The 16,979-nt window shown below is 40.7% G+C and overlaps 1 protein-coding gene across 1 annotated transcript in view; it reads right to left on the bottom strand.

Annotated features, from left to right (window-relative positions):
* LOC122550706 (cullin-5) overlaps positions 1-2,265 on the bottom strand; it is a 73,754-nt gene extending 71,489 nt beyond the window's left edge. Inside the window, exon 1 of the mRNA XM_043691842.1 lies at positions 1,876-2,265. Within this exon, the coding sequence (XP_043547777.1) occupies positions 1,876-1,896 (21 nt within the window). The 5' untranslated portion in view covers positions 1,897-2,265. The remainder of the gene's footprint in view (positions 1-1,875) is intronic.
* Between the last annotated feature and the right edge of the window lie 14,714 nt (positions 2,266-16,979).

Raw genomic sequence — 16,979 nt, 5'->3', positions numbered from 1 at the left:
TCCTGACTACGATCTCTGGGTTAAACCGAGAGACTTACAGGTGGAGTCCATTAGGGATTCCCTGAGCCGTCTTGAGTAGGTACTTTAACACCTACTTGTGGAAAGAAATGCTGACAAAGATCATGTTCACAAAAGTTGTTTTGTCATTCACTTCCTGAAGAAGGGCTTATGCCCGAAACGTCGATTCTCCTGCTCCTTGGATGCTGCCTGACCTGCTGCGCTTTTCCAGCAACACATTTTTCAGCTCTGATCTCCAGCATTTGCAGTCCTTACTTTCTCCTGGTTTGTCAGACTAGGATCTTAGATGCCTTTCCAGGATTCCTCATTTGTGTGAGGATCATGATATTTCATCTACAGCTAAGCATCACAAGTATCAGTACTTATGCCCTGTTCCTGGACATAAGTAAATGTACAATACTTTAACAGTAATGAAACTAGAACTTAAAATAAGTTTGTGCCTTCTATCCATTTTAACATATTTTTACTTTAGCACTGTGCATGAGCCCACTATAGTCTGTGTAAAATGGAACAAAATCTGTTCCCTTCTGCTGATGGGAACATGGCCAGAATAAAACATGCTGTGTTTTATAATATGTGAAGTACTTTCAGGTACAAATTCGTTATTTACTGCATTAGCAGTAGCAGTAATGTCAGAAAATTGGAAAGACGAATGTATCAAACAAAAACATTATGCAAATATATTTTAAAGTTCAATGAGAAACAAAATGAAATATTTTCAGTATTTAGTACATGTATAGGTACAATTGCATTATAAAACATTCAACTTTGAGAGAACCCAGTTTGCATCCTCAGTTCATTTTGAGGACCCAAGACTAATAATGGAAACTATTCAGGCAATAAAGGCTCCATGCATAAAAGTATTTAACTATTAGTTCCACAAGGACGACATCGATACAATTGTTTTTAAATCTGGAAGTACACAGGTCAGAGTTACGACAGCATAACAATTCAAATGGAACCTCTAAGAACACCGAAATATCATTCCACTAACACTTCCCTTATTTGCAATGCATTGCACAACTCATTCAGCAGTTTTCTGATCCTATTAGTGTGCAAAATTTAAAGTTCTTGTGAAGAACAGAAACCCAAAATGTCTATTTTCCAAAGATGCGGATTATCCGTACTTTTTCCAACCATTTCGAATCACGTCAGCAACATATTTTAAAAGTACTATACTGGCTAAATAAAGTTATTTTTGGACATTATGCATTCCAAGTTCTTCATAGCAAGCTGCTAACAAGTGAGCTGTTAACATTCACTTCCTACTGCATCACCGCCGTGGGAAGGAAAATCGAGGAATCTACGATACAAATTGGAGTCTCACTCACAGATGTCAGGAGCTCTAGAATTAACTGTTCCAAATGGACATCGTTCAACACATGCCATACCTCAAAGTTTAACCAAGTTAAATTTTGTGAAATATATATGGTACGCGCACAAGCATAAATCTGTTCGGTTATAAACTCGTCCCACCGTAAGGCAAGGCAGGTCGTCACTTTGGCAGCACAGAGCTGCTGTGAAGACTGCGGGACATTGGAAGGAACATGTTTTCATAAGTGATCTTCCGCCTTTGAATTTTCTCTGCACGCTCCCCGATCCCCCGGGCCGTTCATTACCCGAGCCCCAGGCCCGCGCCGTGAGTCAGTGAGTGAGTGGGGGGGCTGGGGGAAGATAGGGGACACTCGGTAACCCGACACATTTCACTCATCCTCCGCAAAGCCCAGTGCGCAAAGCAGATCAGAGACTGCTGCAGAGGAGCGCGGCGCGTTAACATTGAGAGACAGAACTGTCCGGGACCGGGGTGGCCCAACCGGAGTTTGGGGCTGAGTAGATCCGAGCCGGGGCCCCGCTTACCTTTAACAGATTGGACGCCATGTTCAACTTTACTGACTCCTCACAGACTCTCGCGAGATTTCGTGAAAGGGGTTAACATGGAGGGAGGGGCCTTCGGGCGGAAAAGTGACAGAAAATGTGGAGGAATAATAATCATAAACAGTCCACCTCATAAAATAAAAGTAAATGGTTCACATCGTGACGGAGCGACCATGCGAACGGGTTATCCCTTTCGGATGTGCGTTTTTTTCCCCGACATTAGCGTTGTCCGGTCTCCATTCCGATCGTCCCTCCACCTGCAGCCCGATTCTAAACTTAGCTCCACAACAGCAGACCCATATCAGGCTCCTTCATGTGATCCCCTGGCAACAGCCAACGACAGCTTCCTCCTTCATTCAGCGACACACTCCGGGAACACCGCCCCTAGAGGACAGCGTCACTCCTCCTCCTCCTCCTCCAGCCCCCTCAGCAATCGGACAGCGACACTGCAGCCGTTGAGACCAGTCAGGGCTAACGTGGCCCCACCCCCTCCCCTGCGGGCCTGGCCAGCTCTCACCTCTTGGAACCATGGAAAAGCTACAGCACAGAGAGAGGCCATTTAGCCCGTCGTGTCTGTACCGGCTAAACGAACTAGGCGCCCATTCTAACCCTACTTAACCGAGGCTGATCCACTATCCTTGGTGGTTACAGAGCTTCAGGTTGCTGGTCTAGGTTGCTTTTTAAAAAAAAAAATTAAAAAGACACGAGTTGGGGGTTTCCACCTAAACCACCAAGATTTGCAGCAAATTTGTGGTGCTGATCTAAAAGCAGTACCTTCCAGCAAACTCCAGCTCGACCGAATCACACTAATATGAAATAACCACACAAGTCAGATGTCACAGCACTGGTCCAGGTACAATTGGCAACTTTAACTTTGTTGCCAGGTCACAACATGTTCTCTTAAGATTGCTTTGGCTGTGCAGAAATTGTAGGAGTATCCATGAGTAAAGTCACAGTGGTTTTAAACCACATTGGCCTAAATAAACAATTTCAGTTCCCTGGAACAGGTAGTGGGGCATTAACTTTCTGGGTACTCTTCAATAATATCAGTGACAAACACTGCACAGATAACGACCAGCAATGTCTCTACCCCCAAGGAATCTACAGTAAAAGTTTAGCTGGGTATAAAAAAGGATTGACCCAACATAAAATTGATTTAGTTGTGGAAAAAAACAATTTAAATGCAGTGAGAATAGATGTCCTATTGATAAACAGGGATCTAAAATTGGCAGGCAGATCTAGAACTGAAAAGTAAAAAAAGTTCTGAAGGTCACTAGCATGAAAATATTGACCCTGTTTTCTCTCCACAGATGATGCCAGACCTGTTAAGTTTTGCCAGCATTTTCTGCTTTGGTAGACATAAACAGTGGTTAAAATGAGGTAAAAACAATGACTGCAGATGCTGGAAATCAGATTCTGGATTAGTGGTGCTGGAAGAGCACAGCAGTTTAGGCAGCATCCAAGGAGCAGCGAAATCAACGTTTCAGGCAAAAGCCCACTGGTTATCTTTAAAGAATTAATAGCTTGTGTACAATTAAAGTACATTCCCACAAAGGATAAAATAGGCCAAGCAAATCCAAAGCTTCCTGAATGAAAAAAAATTTGGAAAACACAAAAAAGAGAGTATATGGCAGATATCAGATGCCATAATAAAATGTAGAATAAGGGTCAATATGGAACGTTCCAAGGAGAATTCAACAAAAACAAATAAAAGTAGTAAGAAAGAATATGAGAGGAGGCTGATAGCTAACAAAAAGAGAAATCAAAAAGTTTTCAAAAGATATATACATAGAACACGGGTGTCAAAAATAGGGGTGCGAAGCAGGTTAGGGATCCAAAATGAGATTTACACATGGATGTCCCAAATGAGCATTTTGCATCTATCTTCAATGAGAAAGATGATGTTGCCAAAATTGGAATGAAAGAGAAGATATTTGGGACACGATGAGTTAAACATCAGAGACATTGGATAGGATGGCTGAAGGAGAGAGGAAAGACAGTATGCTAGATAAAAAGTGTGTGCATCATAGCAAAAAAACCTGCAAAACAAGATGGCACCTTCTCACATTTGCAGTATAGAGCTACATGATACAAGGGGGAGGCCAGGAATTACAGTGCAGCACACGTCAAGCAGGAGGAATAGGTCTAGCAGGTTTTACCCAGAGGTAATGACCCACTGACTGTGAAGTCATTTCTGGATATGATGGAGAAATAATGTAGAAAGCAACTCATATCATCCAAGAAATTGGTTACCAACGTATGTGCCATGGGGCAACAAGATTTGGCACCACAGTCACTAGATCCATATTCCCTGCTATTAACACTCAAAACCACAGTCTCTGAACTTTTAAGCTGCTGACCCTTTCTTGGGTTGGGTTAGAAACTTCTCCTGCATCTCACCATCAGTCACAAACAGCTGCATTTTTTTTTGTTAGTGTGTGGGAGCACTTAAATTTCCCAATTGATGTGACATCGCAAATGCAGAAGGCCAAAGGGCTTGTCAAATAAGCAGGCTTCCCTCAAGTAAAGGAAATTATTGTTTACACCCATATCACCCTAGAGCTGCAATTCACCAACTGGCACTTTCATCATTCTTCCCCTCCATAAAGATGCAGATTTTACTGCATGTACATGCAGAGTACCCTGAAAATTGCCTGGTCTTATTTATCTTGCTGAATTTACAAATATCTCAGTTTTACCAGACACTAATGGAGATCCATGATTGGCTTATGGTAGGCAAGAGGTAACCCTTAACAGTGTGATCGATGAACGTTTTTAGGCAAAGGTTTTTAGTTCCGACTTTCCCTAGTCCATCAGTTGTTCTGGATATCAACAATCCAAGGCAGTTCTAACAATGGAATATAGAGTCATAGGGATGTATAGCACCGAAACAGCCCCTTCAGTCCAACTCATCCATGCTGACCAGATATCCTAACATAATCTAGTCCCATTTGCCAGCACTTGGCCCATATCCCTCTACGAGCTAGTGAGGGTAGGAATAGGAGGGTAGAGCAGATGAATGCATGGCTGAGGTGCTGGTGCATGGGAGAAGGGTTCACATTTTTGTATCATTGGAGTCTCTTCTGGAGCAGAAGGGACCGGTACAAGAAAGGTGGAATGCACCTGAATTGGAAGGGGATTAATATACTGGCAGAGAGATTCACTAGAGCTATTCAAGAGGATTTAACTGACTAAGGTGGGGGAGGGGGGTGGTGGGACCGAGGGAGATAGTGAGGAAAGAGATCAATCTGAGACTGGTATAGTTGGAAAAAGGAGTGAGTTAAACAAACAGTCAGGGCAGGCAGGGACAAACTAAAGAATAAGGTAGGACTGATAAACTGCATTTACTTCAATGCAAGAGGCCTAACAGGGAAAGCAGATGAACTTAGGGTAAGGTTAGGAACATAGGACTGGGATATCAAAGCAATTACAGAAATTTGGCTCAGGAATGGACAGGACTGGCAGATTAATGTTCCAGGATACAAATGCTACAGGAAGAATAGAAAGGAGGGCAAGAGATGAGGGGGAGTGACGTTTTTGATAAGGATTAGCTTTACTGCTATAATTAGAGAGGATATTCCTGGGAATACATCCAGGGAAGTTATTTGGGTGGATATGAGAAAAAAGAAAGGGATGATCACTTTATTGGGATTGTATTATAGACCCCTCAATAGTCAGTGGGAAATTCAGAAACAAATTTGGAAGGAGATTTCAGTTATCTGTAAAAATAATAGGGTGGTTACAGTAGGGGATTTTAACTTTCCAAACATAGGCTGGGACATAGTGTTAAGGGTTGAGATGGAGCGGAATTTGTTAAGTATGATTCAATATAACCAATATTCTTTTTGAAGCAAAGTATACTACAAATAATACAGTAAATATCACAATTGAATCATTTTATGTGGACTTGTCTGAAGATCAGGTCAGAAATGAACCCGCTCTGTCCCAATTTTCAGTTGTTGATCAGACAACTTCCTCAGGTGGCTAATTGAATTGAGTTTTTTTAAACATTGTTTACACACAAATAAGCTCTATATTCAGACTTATGATACTATCTAATCTCCAGCAAATCATCAATTTGATCACTGGCAAACATCAGACTTGTGTCATCTACCAAGGCTTAATCAATTAACCCATTAAGACTCACTTGCATCATCTTGGAAACCAGGGACCCAGGTTCATATTCCAGCCTTAGATAACTGTCTGTGTGGAGTTTGCATGTCCTCCCTGTGTTTGCTTGATGTCTGGTACTCCAGTTTCCTCCCACAGTCCAAAGATTTATGGGCAGCACGGTGGCACAGTGGTTAGCACTGCTGCCTCACAGCGCCTGAGACCCGGGTTCAATTCCCGCCTCAGGCGACTGACTGTGTGGAGTTTGCACGTTCTCCCCGTGTCTGCGTGGGTTTCCTCCGGATGCTCCGGTTTCCTCCCACAGTCCAAAGATGTGCAGGTCAGGTAAATTGGCCATGCTAAATTGCCCGTAGTGTTAGGTAAGGGGTAAATGCAGGGGTATGGGTGGGTTGCGCTTCGGCGGGGCGGTGTGGACTTGTTGGGCCGAAGGGCCTGTTTCCACTCTGTAAGTAATCTAATCTAATGTGCAGCTTAGGTGGACTGGCAATACTAAATTGCCCTGCAGTATCTAGGAATGAAAGGTGAGAGCTGAAAATGTGTTGCTGGAAAAGCGCAGCAGGTCAGGCAGCATCCAGGGAACAGGAGAATCGACGTTTCGGGCATAAGCCCTTCTTCACCATGAAAGGTGAGGTCCTGGCAAAGAGTATTGTTGTGACAGATTCAATCATTATATTCAAAAAGGAATTGGATCATTGTCTGAAAATGGAACAGGTTTCAGTGTGATGGAAAAAAGGTAAGGGGGTTGGTGATGGCTGTGCAGTGAGCCAGAGCAGACATGACAGATAACTGTCTGTGTGGAGTTTGCATGTTCTCCGTGTCTGGTACTCCAGTTTCCTCCCACAGTCCAAAGATGTGCAGCTGAGGTGGATTGGCCATACTAAATTGCCCTTCAATATCCAGGGATGTGCTGGATTAGCCATGGAGGGTGGGAGGAGTCTGGATGGGATGCTCTTCAAAGGGTCAATGTGTACTTGATGGGCCAAATTACCTCTTTCAGCACTGTAGACATTCTATATGATATTTACACAACATAATTTTAACCAGAACTTCAGCTTTTTCAGAGTTGGTGTGTCAGTTCAGTCCATTACTGCTATGTTACAATTCTTCAATGTAAGCACACATTGCTTCAGCAAAACAAAGAAACAATTTTAAACCAGTGACCTTTCTAATTATTAGGTCATCACCAAACTTCGTATATTTTCTCTTTCTCATCTAATTAAATTAAATTAAATTTCATTTCATTTTATTTCAGCTAACCCAGCAAATTTTAGGTTAATATCTAGAAGACGGTTAGAAGTAGTTTCTGAACCTTATTATAGTAAGTCATGCAGTGACTGTCATGAGCTGTCTTGGTAAGGCTGTCCAGAATGTTTATCATGTGCTGCTGGCTATACAATGTTGTGAAATGTAGGGGTGTTCAGAAATCAGACATGGAGGAGAGTCAAGGAAGTGGCAAAGGATGGCCAGCAGAGGGCAGACCTGTGCAGTCATGGGTGATTATTTTATTCGGGCTGTCATTGTTTGAAGCTATTAATTCAAAATCAGGAAGGTCACAAATTACATCCACTATTTCCTGGTGAGCAACTTCTGCAGGATAAACCTTTAACATGGAAGCCACACCACTTCAGAACAATACCCATTCCCAACAGGAGATAGTAAAAATCAACAGGACATAGTAAAAATCACTCCCATCAACATGCCTGAAGCCATGTTCATCAGAATCTTTAGCCTTAAAATTGTGCACAAATACATCCTGAGCAGTCCTTCGCAACCTGCATTGTGCACATATGTGTTAGAAGCTGTCAATGAGTGTGTGAACCATGTGTCTATTAAAACCATTCCAAATACACCAAGTTTTCTTTATATTCACTTGTGGGATGTGGACATCGGACATCATTGACTGGCTAATATTTGTTGCCTATCCCTCCTTGCCCCTGAGAAGATGGTAATGAACTGCTGCAGTCCATGTACCATAGAAAGACCACAATATCATTAAGGAGGGAGTTCCAGGATTTTGATCCAGCATGTGAAGGAATGATGATATATTTCCAAGTTAGGATGGTGAGTGGTTTGGATGGGAACGTGCAGGTGATTATGGTTCAATGTATCTGCTGCCCTTGTCCTTCTAGATGAAAGATGTTGCATATTTGAAAGGTCTAAGGATGTTTGGTAACATTCTGCAGTGCATTTTGTAGATAATTTGCCAATAGGAGGCACTACCTACAAAATTCACTGCAGAATGCACAGTTCTCTGGAAGGCATGGCATTTTAATATGCAGAAAATCCACTTAAGTTGTTGTGCACCAGTCATACATAAACACTGGACAGAGCACTCATGCTTGAAGTGTACCTGATATACTGGATTTGACCTTCGAGTCTGATCATTTTATCTTTAAAGGAGAATCTATCATTGATGGCAAGGAATGCTGAAAGAAACATATCAAGCTGCAACCCTCTGCTGTCAGTCACAATTTTGCTTCTGATGGTGTCAAGGAGAAATGGACCTCAGCATGCAGTCTTCAGTGACACTGGCGGGAACCACCTCTATTCTACAAACAGTTTCAGTGAAGGTTTAAATGTACAAAAGCAAACCAAAATATTTACAGCAAAAATGATTTTGCGGCCTTAATTATGATATATACAAACTGCTATGAAATAAATCACAACGAATCCATCAATAATTAAGGGGACGGTGCCCTATGCTTCCTATGTTTTGCTCCCTTACCCTGGAGTGAAGGAAATAAGTTACTCAGCTCTCGTTGCTATGTCGCATTGAGGAGCATGGTGCTAGCTTTATCATGGGTGGGCCCATTGGAAACCTATTTCAGTCTTAACAGTTTTTCAGGAGCGGTAAAACAAGGACTGCAGATGCTGGAAACACACAGTAGGTCAGGCAGCATCTGAGGAGCAGGAAAATCGATGTTTCAGGCAAGAGCCCTTCATCAGGAATGACAGATCACCTTTCCTAAACAACACTGGTGAACCAATCAGTGATAGTGTCATGGTCATCATAAGGGCATGGACAGGCTGGTGGTATAGGCATTTGTGGCAGTTGAAATTTAAAACAGAGAAATGAAATAATTAATTTAATTGGAAAAATGAGTAGAGGTAATATAAAATAAAAGGTATAACTCTAAATGGGTTACAGAAGCAAGGGGTCCTGGGTTAAATGTACACGAACCATTGAGGCGTTCAAATTATGAAAAGTTTGGACAGACAGTATCAGGGTAAAGTGGTTTCTTCTTTCAAATTCATTCATGGGAAGAGAGTATCACTGGCTGGGCTAGCATTTCTTGTCCTTTTTCTTGTCCATTCCTAGCCGCCTTGAGAAGGTGGTTGCGAGCTACCTTCTTGAACTGTTGCAAACCGTTTGGCCTGCCATTATGGAGGATATTCCGAGATATTGACTCTGCAACACTGAAGGAGTAGCAATATATTTTCAAGTGTGGATAGTAAGTGGCTTAAAAGGGAACTTCACGTAGAAGCATCATGAATTAGTTGGCAAACTGAGGTGACTGGCAAAACAAAAAACAAGTTATACGAATACAAAATGTTATTATGAAAGGTGAGGTCCTGGCAAAGAGTATTGTTGTGACAGATTCAATCATTATATTCAAAAAGGAATTGGATCATTGTCTGAAAATGGCACAGGTTTCAGTGTTATGGGGAAAAGGTAAGGGGGTTGGTGATGGCTGTGCAGTGAGCCAGAGCAGACATGACAGTTCAAATGGCCGCCTTCTGTGCTGTAACCATGAGGCAATTTGAGGTGAAAGGTTATGCATGAAATCTTCATGAATATGTCCAATCAGAGTTAGCAACCTTATCCTCTTCTCCACATTCCATCACTCCCACCACACCCCCACCCAACCTCTAACACACTCATATGGATCACTTTCATTTTTAAACTTCTAGTCTAACACTTAGACTAAACCTTAGCTCGACTTTCTCCATAAACATATCCTTCCATTCTTCCGTCAGCTCCACACAAAATTCCCCATCTCTTATTCTGCTGAAAGAGGTCCTTCCATCACAATTATCTGCATCTAAATCAAATCTCCCCTCGGCTTCTTCAGTTCCAAGGAGACCAGTCTTGCCTTATCTAATCTTTCCTTACCGCTGCATTTTTCCAGTCCTGACAACGTCGTTATAAATTTCCCCTGTACCTTTTCCAGGATAATTATGTCCTTTCTGAAATTGGCTGATTAGATTTGCACACAGTCCTCAGGTTGTGACATAATTAATTACTTAAACAGTCCAAAATAACTTGCCTGATTCTGAGACTGGGAATCTCAGATTCCTTCATTGCCAAAACAGAGTCCATCATGAGGAATCAACTGTCGTTTCCTCCTTTGCCTTAACCACACAACTCTTGACTTCCTAGATCTGTCACCAAACCTACCTTGATCTTTCATCATTTAAAATTTTACCTTGTTGTAGTGGTCCATGTCAAAAGTAGATAAGATGGCTGCTTGGGGCGTTTTAGCTAACACGAGATGGCAAAAGGGGTTGACAGTTACGTACAGCAGATGTTCACAGCTAGATGTATTATCTAATATCTCTGTATGGAGACCATGAGATTCTCCATAGGAAAAAAAATCAGGAAATGTTATATTAGAGTTGATTTTAAGGATTTTATAACAATTAGTAGAGAGTAATATCCTTCCTAAACTACCATACTAAAGTTTGTATGGAATTTGGAAGAGTTCTTACTGTTAAGCACATATTTAGGTTATTGATAAATAATAAAAGTGCAGCTGGCAAATATCTGGGAAGGAATAAAACTGTCAGAAGCATTGTAAGATTCCAAGACAGATGATGGGCTCTCTGGTAGACATCGTGTGATTATGGAACCTAGAGATATCCATACTGTTGTCCATCATTGATTGCATGTTTACTGGATTGGATGTAAAGATTCGGGAGATGTGACTAACATTGACATCAATGCTGCATGTAATTATTGTAAAGTGGAATATATAAAAATGTTTTATTGTCGGGGACCCAGAGCATCATTGACTTCCAATCTGAGCCGTAATTAGGAGAGAAACTGGGCCCTGCGTAAAGGCCAGATTCAGAGTGCTCTCTGGGATCTTCCACAAATGTGGTAATAGAGCTCTGAATAAAGATTGCATGTGCGAAGGAACACAGACCTTAAGACTCCTTTTTGATATCTCTCCCTAAAACAACATTCAACTGCGATGATGCTGCTCCTTTAACAGGGTTATGTGGTCATTGGCTTTTTTTCCCCCAGAGAGGTTGTAAAAGCAGCAATTCCGAAAAGTTTGGCTTTCGATAGGTTTTAGAGCCAGTTTGATTATAGCTAACAGATACTGCCTCTGGAAAATGGCTTTCAAGTTAAAAAAAAGTCACTTGTACAATGAAAGGGGCACTCCCAGCTTAGCATTTGTCAAGTTTCATTTGGTATTGGCAGTCTGGGTATTCACTGAAAGTAGTCAGGAAGTGTTTGATGCTGCTGGTCCAAGAAACAGCTACATGAAAGAAGCAGGTCCATGCTGACCCCATCCCCCTCCCCCGCCCCCCTCCCCGTCCCTGACATCCCTCCTGTAAGATCCTGTGTTTGATTTTACCTTTTGTGCCAAGGGATGTTTATATGGATTGTTGCAAGTATTTGGAACAGCATTATTAAGTTGGGATGATCTGTTGGGTTTTCAGATAGATTCAGTTATTTTGTATTCTGTTCTCTTTTTGTTTGTGTTCATTCGGTAATCTTGTAAATAAAATTGTTTTGTTTAAAACAAAGTGGTTTGATCAGCTGCATCCTTCCTGGGATATCCGTATTACACCTGCTTAAAACAACTAGCAAAGTTAAGGTCTGGGCTACTTTCTTGAAATGATTTGACGGGGTCTGGTCTGGTTCATAACACAACTCACTCACTTCCATTCTATTATAAATGTACTGACATGTTAGGACTACTTACCTCCCATTGAATCAATTACTCCTCCCAGCTCTGAAGGTTGTCTGCATTGTAAGTGGCTTTTCATGCATAGGCTTTGTTTTTTCAAAATTAATGTAACCTTGCACTCTTCATAAAAACTATGCATGATCCATTTGTCCTATCAGTCACTTCAGCTCTGACCCTCCTTTGCGATTAAGAGCAGAAACCTTGGACAATTTTCCTCCTTAGCTCAGTGACACTGTGCCCAATCATTATCTCCTTACACTGATTTAATCAATCTATATCAGAAACCAATCATAGTATGTTTCTGATCCTTAAAGTCAAGTAACTTTACCATATAAAATTACTGCACTGTTGGAGAAATCGGTCTGAATTATTCTAAAATCAATTCAATTATATCTATACATGAATTATACTGAGAAAAATTACCATGTTCTATCTTTCCAATGAATACAAAGTATTTTGTTTTACAAAGGTATTAATAATGTGCTATTGCTTGAAAATTAAATATTTAATGTCCAAGTCATTGCAAGCTCATGGAGTCATACAGCATGGAAACAGACCCTTTGGTCCAACCAGTCCATGCCAAACATAATCCCAAACTAAACAAGTCCTACCTGCCTGCTCCTGGCACATATCCCTCCAAATGTTTTCTACGCATGTATATCCAAATGTCTTTTAAATGTTGTAATTGTACCCACATCACCACTTCCTCAGGAAGTTTACTCCATAAATGAACCACTCTGTGTAAAACATTTGCCCATCAATCTTTTTTAAATCTGTCTACTCTCACTTTAAAAATATGCCTTTAGTCTTGGAATCTCCTATCCTAGGGAAAAGACAACTACCATTAACTCTCTCTATACCCCTCATTATTTTATAAACTTCTACAAAGTCATTTCTCAACCTCTTATGCTCGATTAAAAAAAAGTCTCAGCCTATCCAGCCTTTTGATGTTTGAAATCCTATAGCTATTTGGAAGAAAAACAGAACAATCCCAGTCTTATATTGCAGCTCCATCTTTCCACATGGGCTTCATAAAATCATTCACCTGAGATTACCACATCTTACCCAACAATAATAATATATGTTGACTACTGTATTAACTTTGGTATTACTGAATCTACTCATGGATCCTGACTGTCTTGGGCCTTTGTATAATTGGCGATTGTATAATATTATCACTCCTAGTGTGCAACATTTTACCCTCAGCATAGCAGAATTAATGATCATTTGTACTTTGTTACTGTTTAAATGTGAAATAGTGACCATGTTAATAGTCACTGCTGTTCATTGCAGTTCAGAAGTAAAGAATTACTTCTGACAGCTATGATGCAGTGCTATTTAAATACAGGGTTTTGTTTCCTTTCTCTGTTAATAGTTGTGTATGTGTTTTGACGACAATGAAATAATGATGTGCACACATGAAAGAACTGTGACTCAGTCATGTCTATTATTCAGAATTGCATTGAAAAACTGAAAGGCTATGGTTGTAGTCCTTGAAAAAATCTTAGACAGGGATCACTATCAGGAGTGCATGGAAAGTGGTTCCATCTGTTGACTGATTACATGTTAAAATGTGTTTGTACAATCTGAATGTAGTCACAGGTCTACAACGTCAACGAACTTTGGAGGCAGGGGAATGGTGGGGTGGGGTGGGGTGGGCAGGGAGGGTATAAGGTGGTGAGTGGTGGAAGCGGTCAGACGGGTGCAATCTGGTAATGGTTCTGAAGGAGTTAATGTTCATATTGTATTAAGCTCTTGATGTTACACAATGTCTTTGGGTTGAGATAGTAAGTCTTACACCAGTCTTTATAGGGGTCAGATGTATTCTGCAAGGCCTCAGAGAGTCTTAGTTGTCATGCCTGACAACAATGTAGTCATACTTATTGCTTCATACAATAAACTATTAACTAAATACAGTGCCACTTCTGTAAAAATTCTGTGATGGCATATCCCCTTCCAGAGATCAATGGAGAGGCTCTAGATATAATATAGACAAAAGGGGACTGTGGCAGCAAACTAGGTGGCAGATATCACAAGATGCCAGCAGTGGCAATCAAGATAATTTATGGTTGAACTGAGATAATTGGGCTAAGGCAAGATGTTAGACAGAGAAAAGGCATTTTTACTCCTGTGCTATATTTCACTTAGGAAAACAGATTTCAAACTTAGGAAAACAGGATGCTTAAAATTAAAGTTTTAGTTTTCGCACCAAAATCCAATACTTTTCATTTAAAATAAAACAATTAGCAACAACATCATAACACATTGATGTGTTATACTAAAGGAGGCATGGTTTTCTTCCTAAAGGCCCTCCTGATTGACTACCATAAGAGGGAGATTGGTATAAAGATTGTTTGTGTGTGTATGAGGTCTAATTTTAATATTGTTGCCGTAAATTCTGATTATGTTTCCTGGTTTCCATAGTGTCTTCATGAGCAACCCTTAACTGGACTTGAGGCTTCAAGAAAAGCCTGCAGGTTTTAACTCAACTGATTATGGAACCCAGGGGAATTGGGAGAGTTCCTTCTGCATTTAGATTAAGGGTGGAACTGCAGCTGACCCACACTCAGCCTATCTCAATCACTTCCCTGACTAGCGGCTCTAGTGGTGCAGTGGTACTGCCCCCATCTCTGAGCCTGAGTCCCACTTGCTCCAGATGTGTGTAATAACATCGCTGAACAGGTTGATCAGAAAATCTCACCTTCCCTGAATCACGCATACCTGTTCCGACACATCATGACATTCCTCTTCAGCTTTTTCCAGAGCCTCAAAGTCAAAACTGGACACCCAGTGAACAACATCTACAAGGCCAAAGTAGTTTGGACTTGAACCTGGGCCTGTATGCTCATACTCTTATTTATTCAGGAAAAAAATCAATTAAGCATTTAGGTACGCATGAATTTAGAATTTGCCCTGTAGCGCTATCTAATCACAAATTCTGGTCAGTCTAACAAATTTGATCTAACGTCATCTCACAATTTGCAACCATTATATTTTAAAATTACATTTATATTTTCATTCAGCAATGAAGCTACAGACAAAGAAAATGAAATCTTGGCCTTGTAGATGTTGTTCACTGGGTGTCCAGTTTTGGTATTGAGGCTCTGAAAAAAGCTGAGGATGAATGTCATGAGAAATTTTAAGCACTACGTGTAAACTTAAAAATTACATCATTGTATTTACTTCAGAGAAGCATAAACTTGGGCAATTTAACAGAGGTCCAAGAAGTAATGAAAGGACTAGATAGTGTGCACGTTGAAAAATTATTTGCATTGGCTAAGTTGGTGGGGGTTGTTGGTGGCAGTAATCCCATATATCAGCTATACAAGCGAAAAAAAAAGTTTAGATTTTAGTTTTTTCTTTTTTCCAGAGGAGAATAATCATAAGGAACCTAATGAACTGTTTTGTGCTGCTGTGTCAAATGTCATGAAAACTGAACCAGAGACAAAACAACTGCAGATGCTGGAATCCAAAGTATACAAGCAGAAGGCTGGAAGAACACAGCAAACCAGGCAGATTGGGAGGTGGAGAAGTCAATGTTTCAGGCATGAAGGATTATACCCAAAACATTGACTTCTCCATCTCCTAATGCAACCTGGCCTGCTGTGTTCTTCCAACCTCCTGCTTGTCTACTATGAAAGCTGTGCTGCCAGAATATAGGGCCGCCCCCATGACAAAACAATTGTTTAGCTCTGTACCGCCCCTAGCAAATTCAGCAGCTGTAGTGGTCTTTGCAAAGAATTATCCTCAGCTTTCTGAAATAAAAACTGACCAGTACCTGAAAAATAAACAGAGATTAGGCTACAAATAAAATATTAACGACTCTTTGATTTGTCAAATTTCAAACAGTCACAATATTATTATCTTCATTACTGTTTAATTGCAAACTGAACAGAGTAGACTATAGATAAGGTCTTTGAGGGAAAAATTAGAGCAAAAGTGTAAGAAAAAGCTTAAGTAACATCATCATTATAAAATTATTTAGCTGGGATGCTTTAGCTACTCCACAGTTACATAGAACATAGAAAAATACAGCGCAATACAGGCCCTTTGGCCCTCGATGTTGCGCCGATCCAAGCCCACCGAACCTACACTAGTCCACTATCCTCCATATGCCTATCCAATGCCCGTTTAAATGCCCATAAAGAGGGAGAGTCCACCACTGCTACTGGCAGGGCATTCCATGAACTCATGACTCGCTGAGAAAAGGATCTACCCTTGACATCTGTCCTATACCTACCACCCCTTAATTTAAAGCTATGCCCCCTCGTAATAGCTGAAGGAGCAGCACTCCAAAAGCTAGTGCTTCCAAATTAACCTGTTGGACTATAACTTGGTGTTGTATGATTTTTAACTTAGATGAGAGTGGCATTCCAGGGGCATACTTACTTCTTTTTGCTAATTTCAATGAAAATATAGAAATATGGTGTTCCCTACTTTATGCTCACACATATTTGACACAACTACTGTGTTGCTTATAATTTTGCTATTAAAATTAATAATTTTGTTTCACGGATTGTTTAAAAGTTAATGAAGCATGCAAGGGTTAGGTTCAGTACCTTCAACGTTGGGCTTTTTCAACTCCTTCAATGAGATGCTACACAATCCATAATTAAACATAATTATTTCAACATGACAAAAATAAAAAAAAGAATAATATACTCTCCAAACGCTTGTGAATCTGATGGCCTTCTGGTAGGTTGACACAGAGAATGCATGCTCACATTTATAAAATGCAAATGATTATGACACTCACCTTCCCACAACGAATAGAGAGACAGCACAACAAAATGCATAAGGCTGCCTGGTAGGGGTGAACTCAATGCAATGGTTGGTCTTTCCTGTTCCTTATTGTATGTAAGTAGTTTCTTGCATCTCCAGAGCACGAAGGCAAGTAAATCCTAATATGTATTATTTAATAGCGAATTTGCAAGATGGAAATTTTGATCCAGCATCTCTGATTCTCCACTACACAGCAACAAATGTTAACCAAAGTTGTAGATCAGGTTTTGGCCCTTATCAGGTTTCAGTTTG

The sequence above is a fragment of the Chiloscyllium plagiosum genome, chromosome 6 (genome assembly GCF_004010195.1).
Source record: "Chiloscyllium plagiosum isolate BGI_BamShark_2017 chromosome 6, ASM401019v2, whole genome shotgun sequence".
NCBI classification, from domain to species: Eukaryota; Metazoa; Chordata; class Chondrichthyes; order Orectolobiformes; family Hemiscylliidae; genus Chiloscyllium; species Chiloscyllium plagiosum.
Note: the sequence above shows the minus strand (reverse complement) of the source record. Positions and strands in the feature narration are given on the sequence as shown.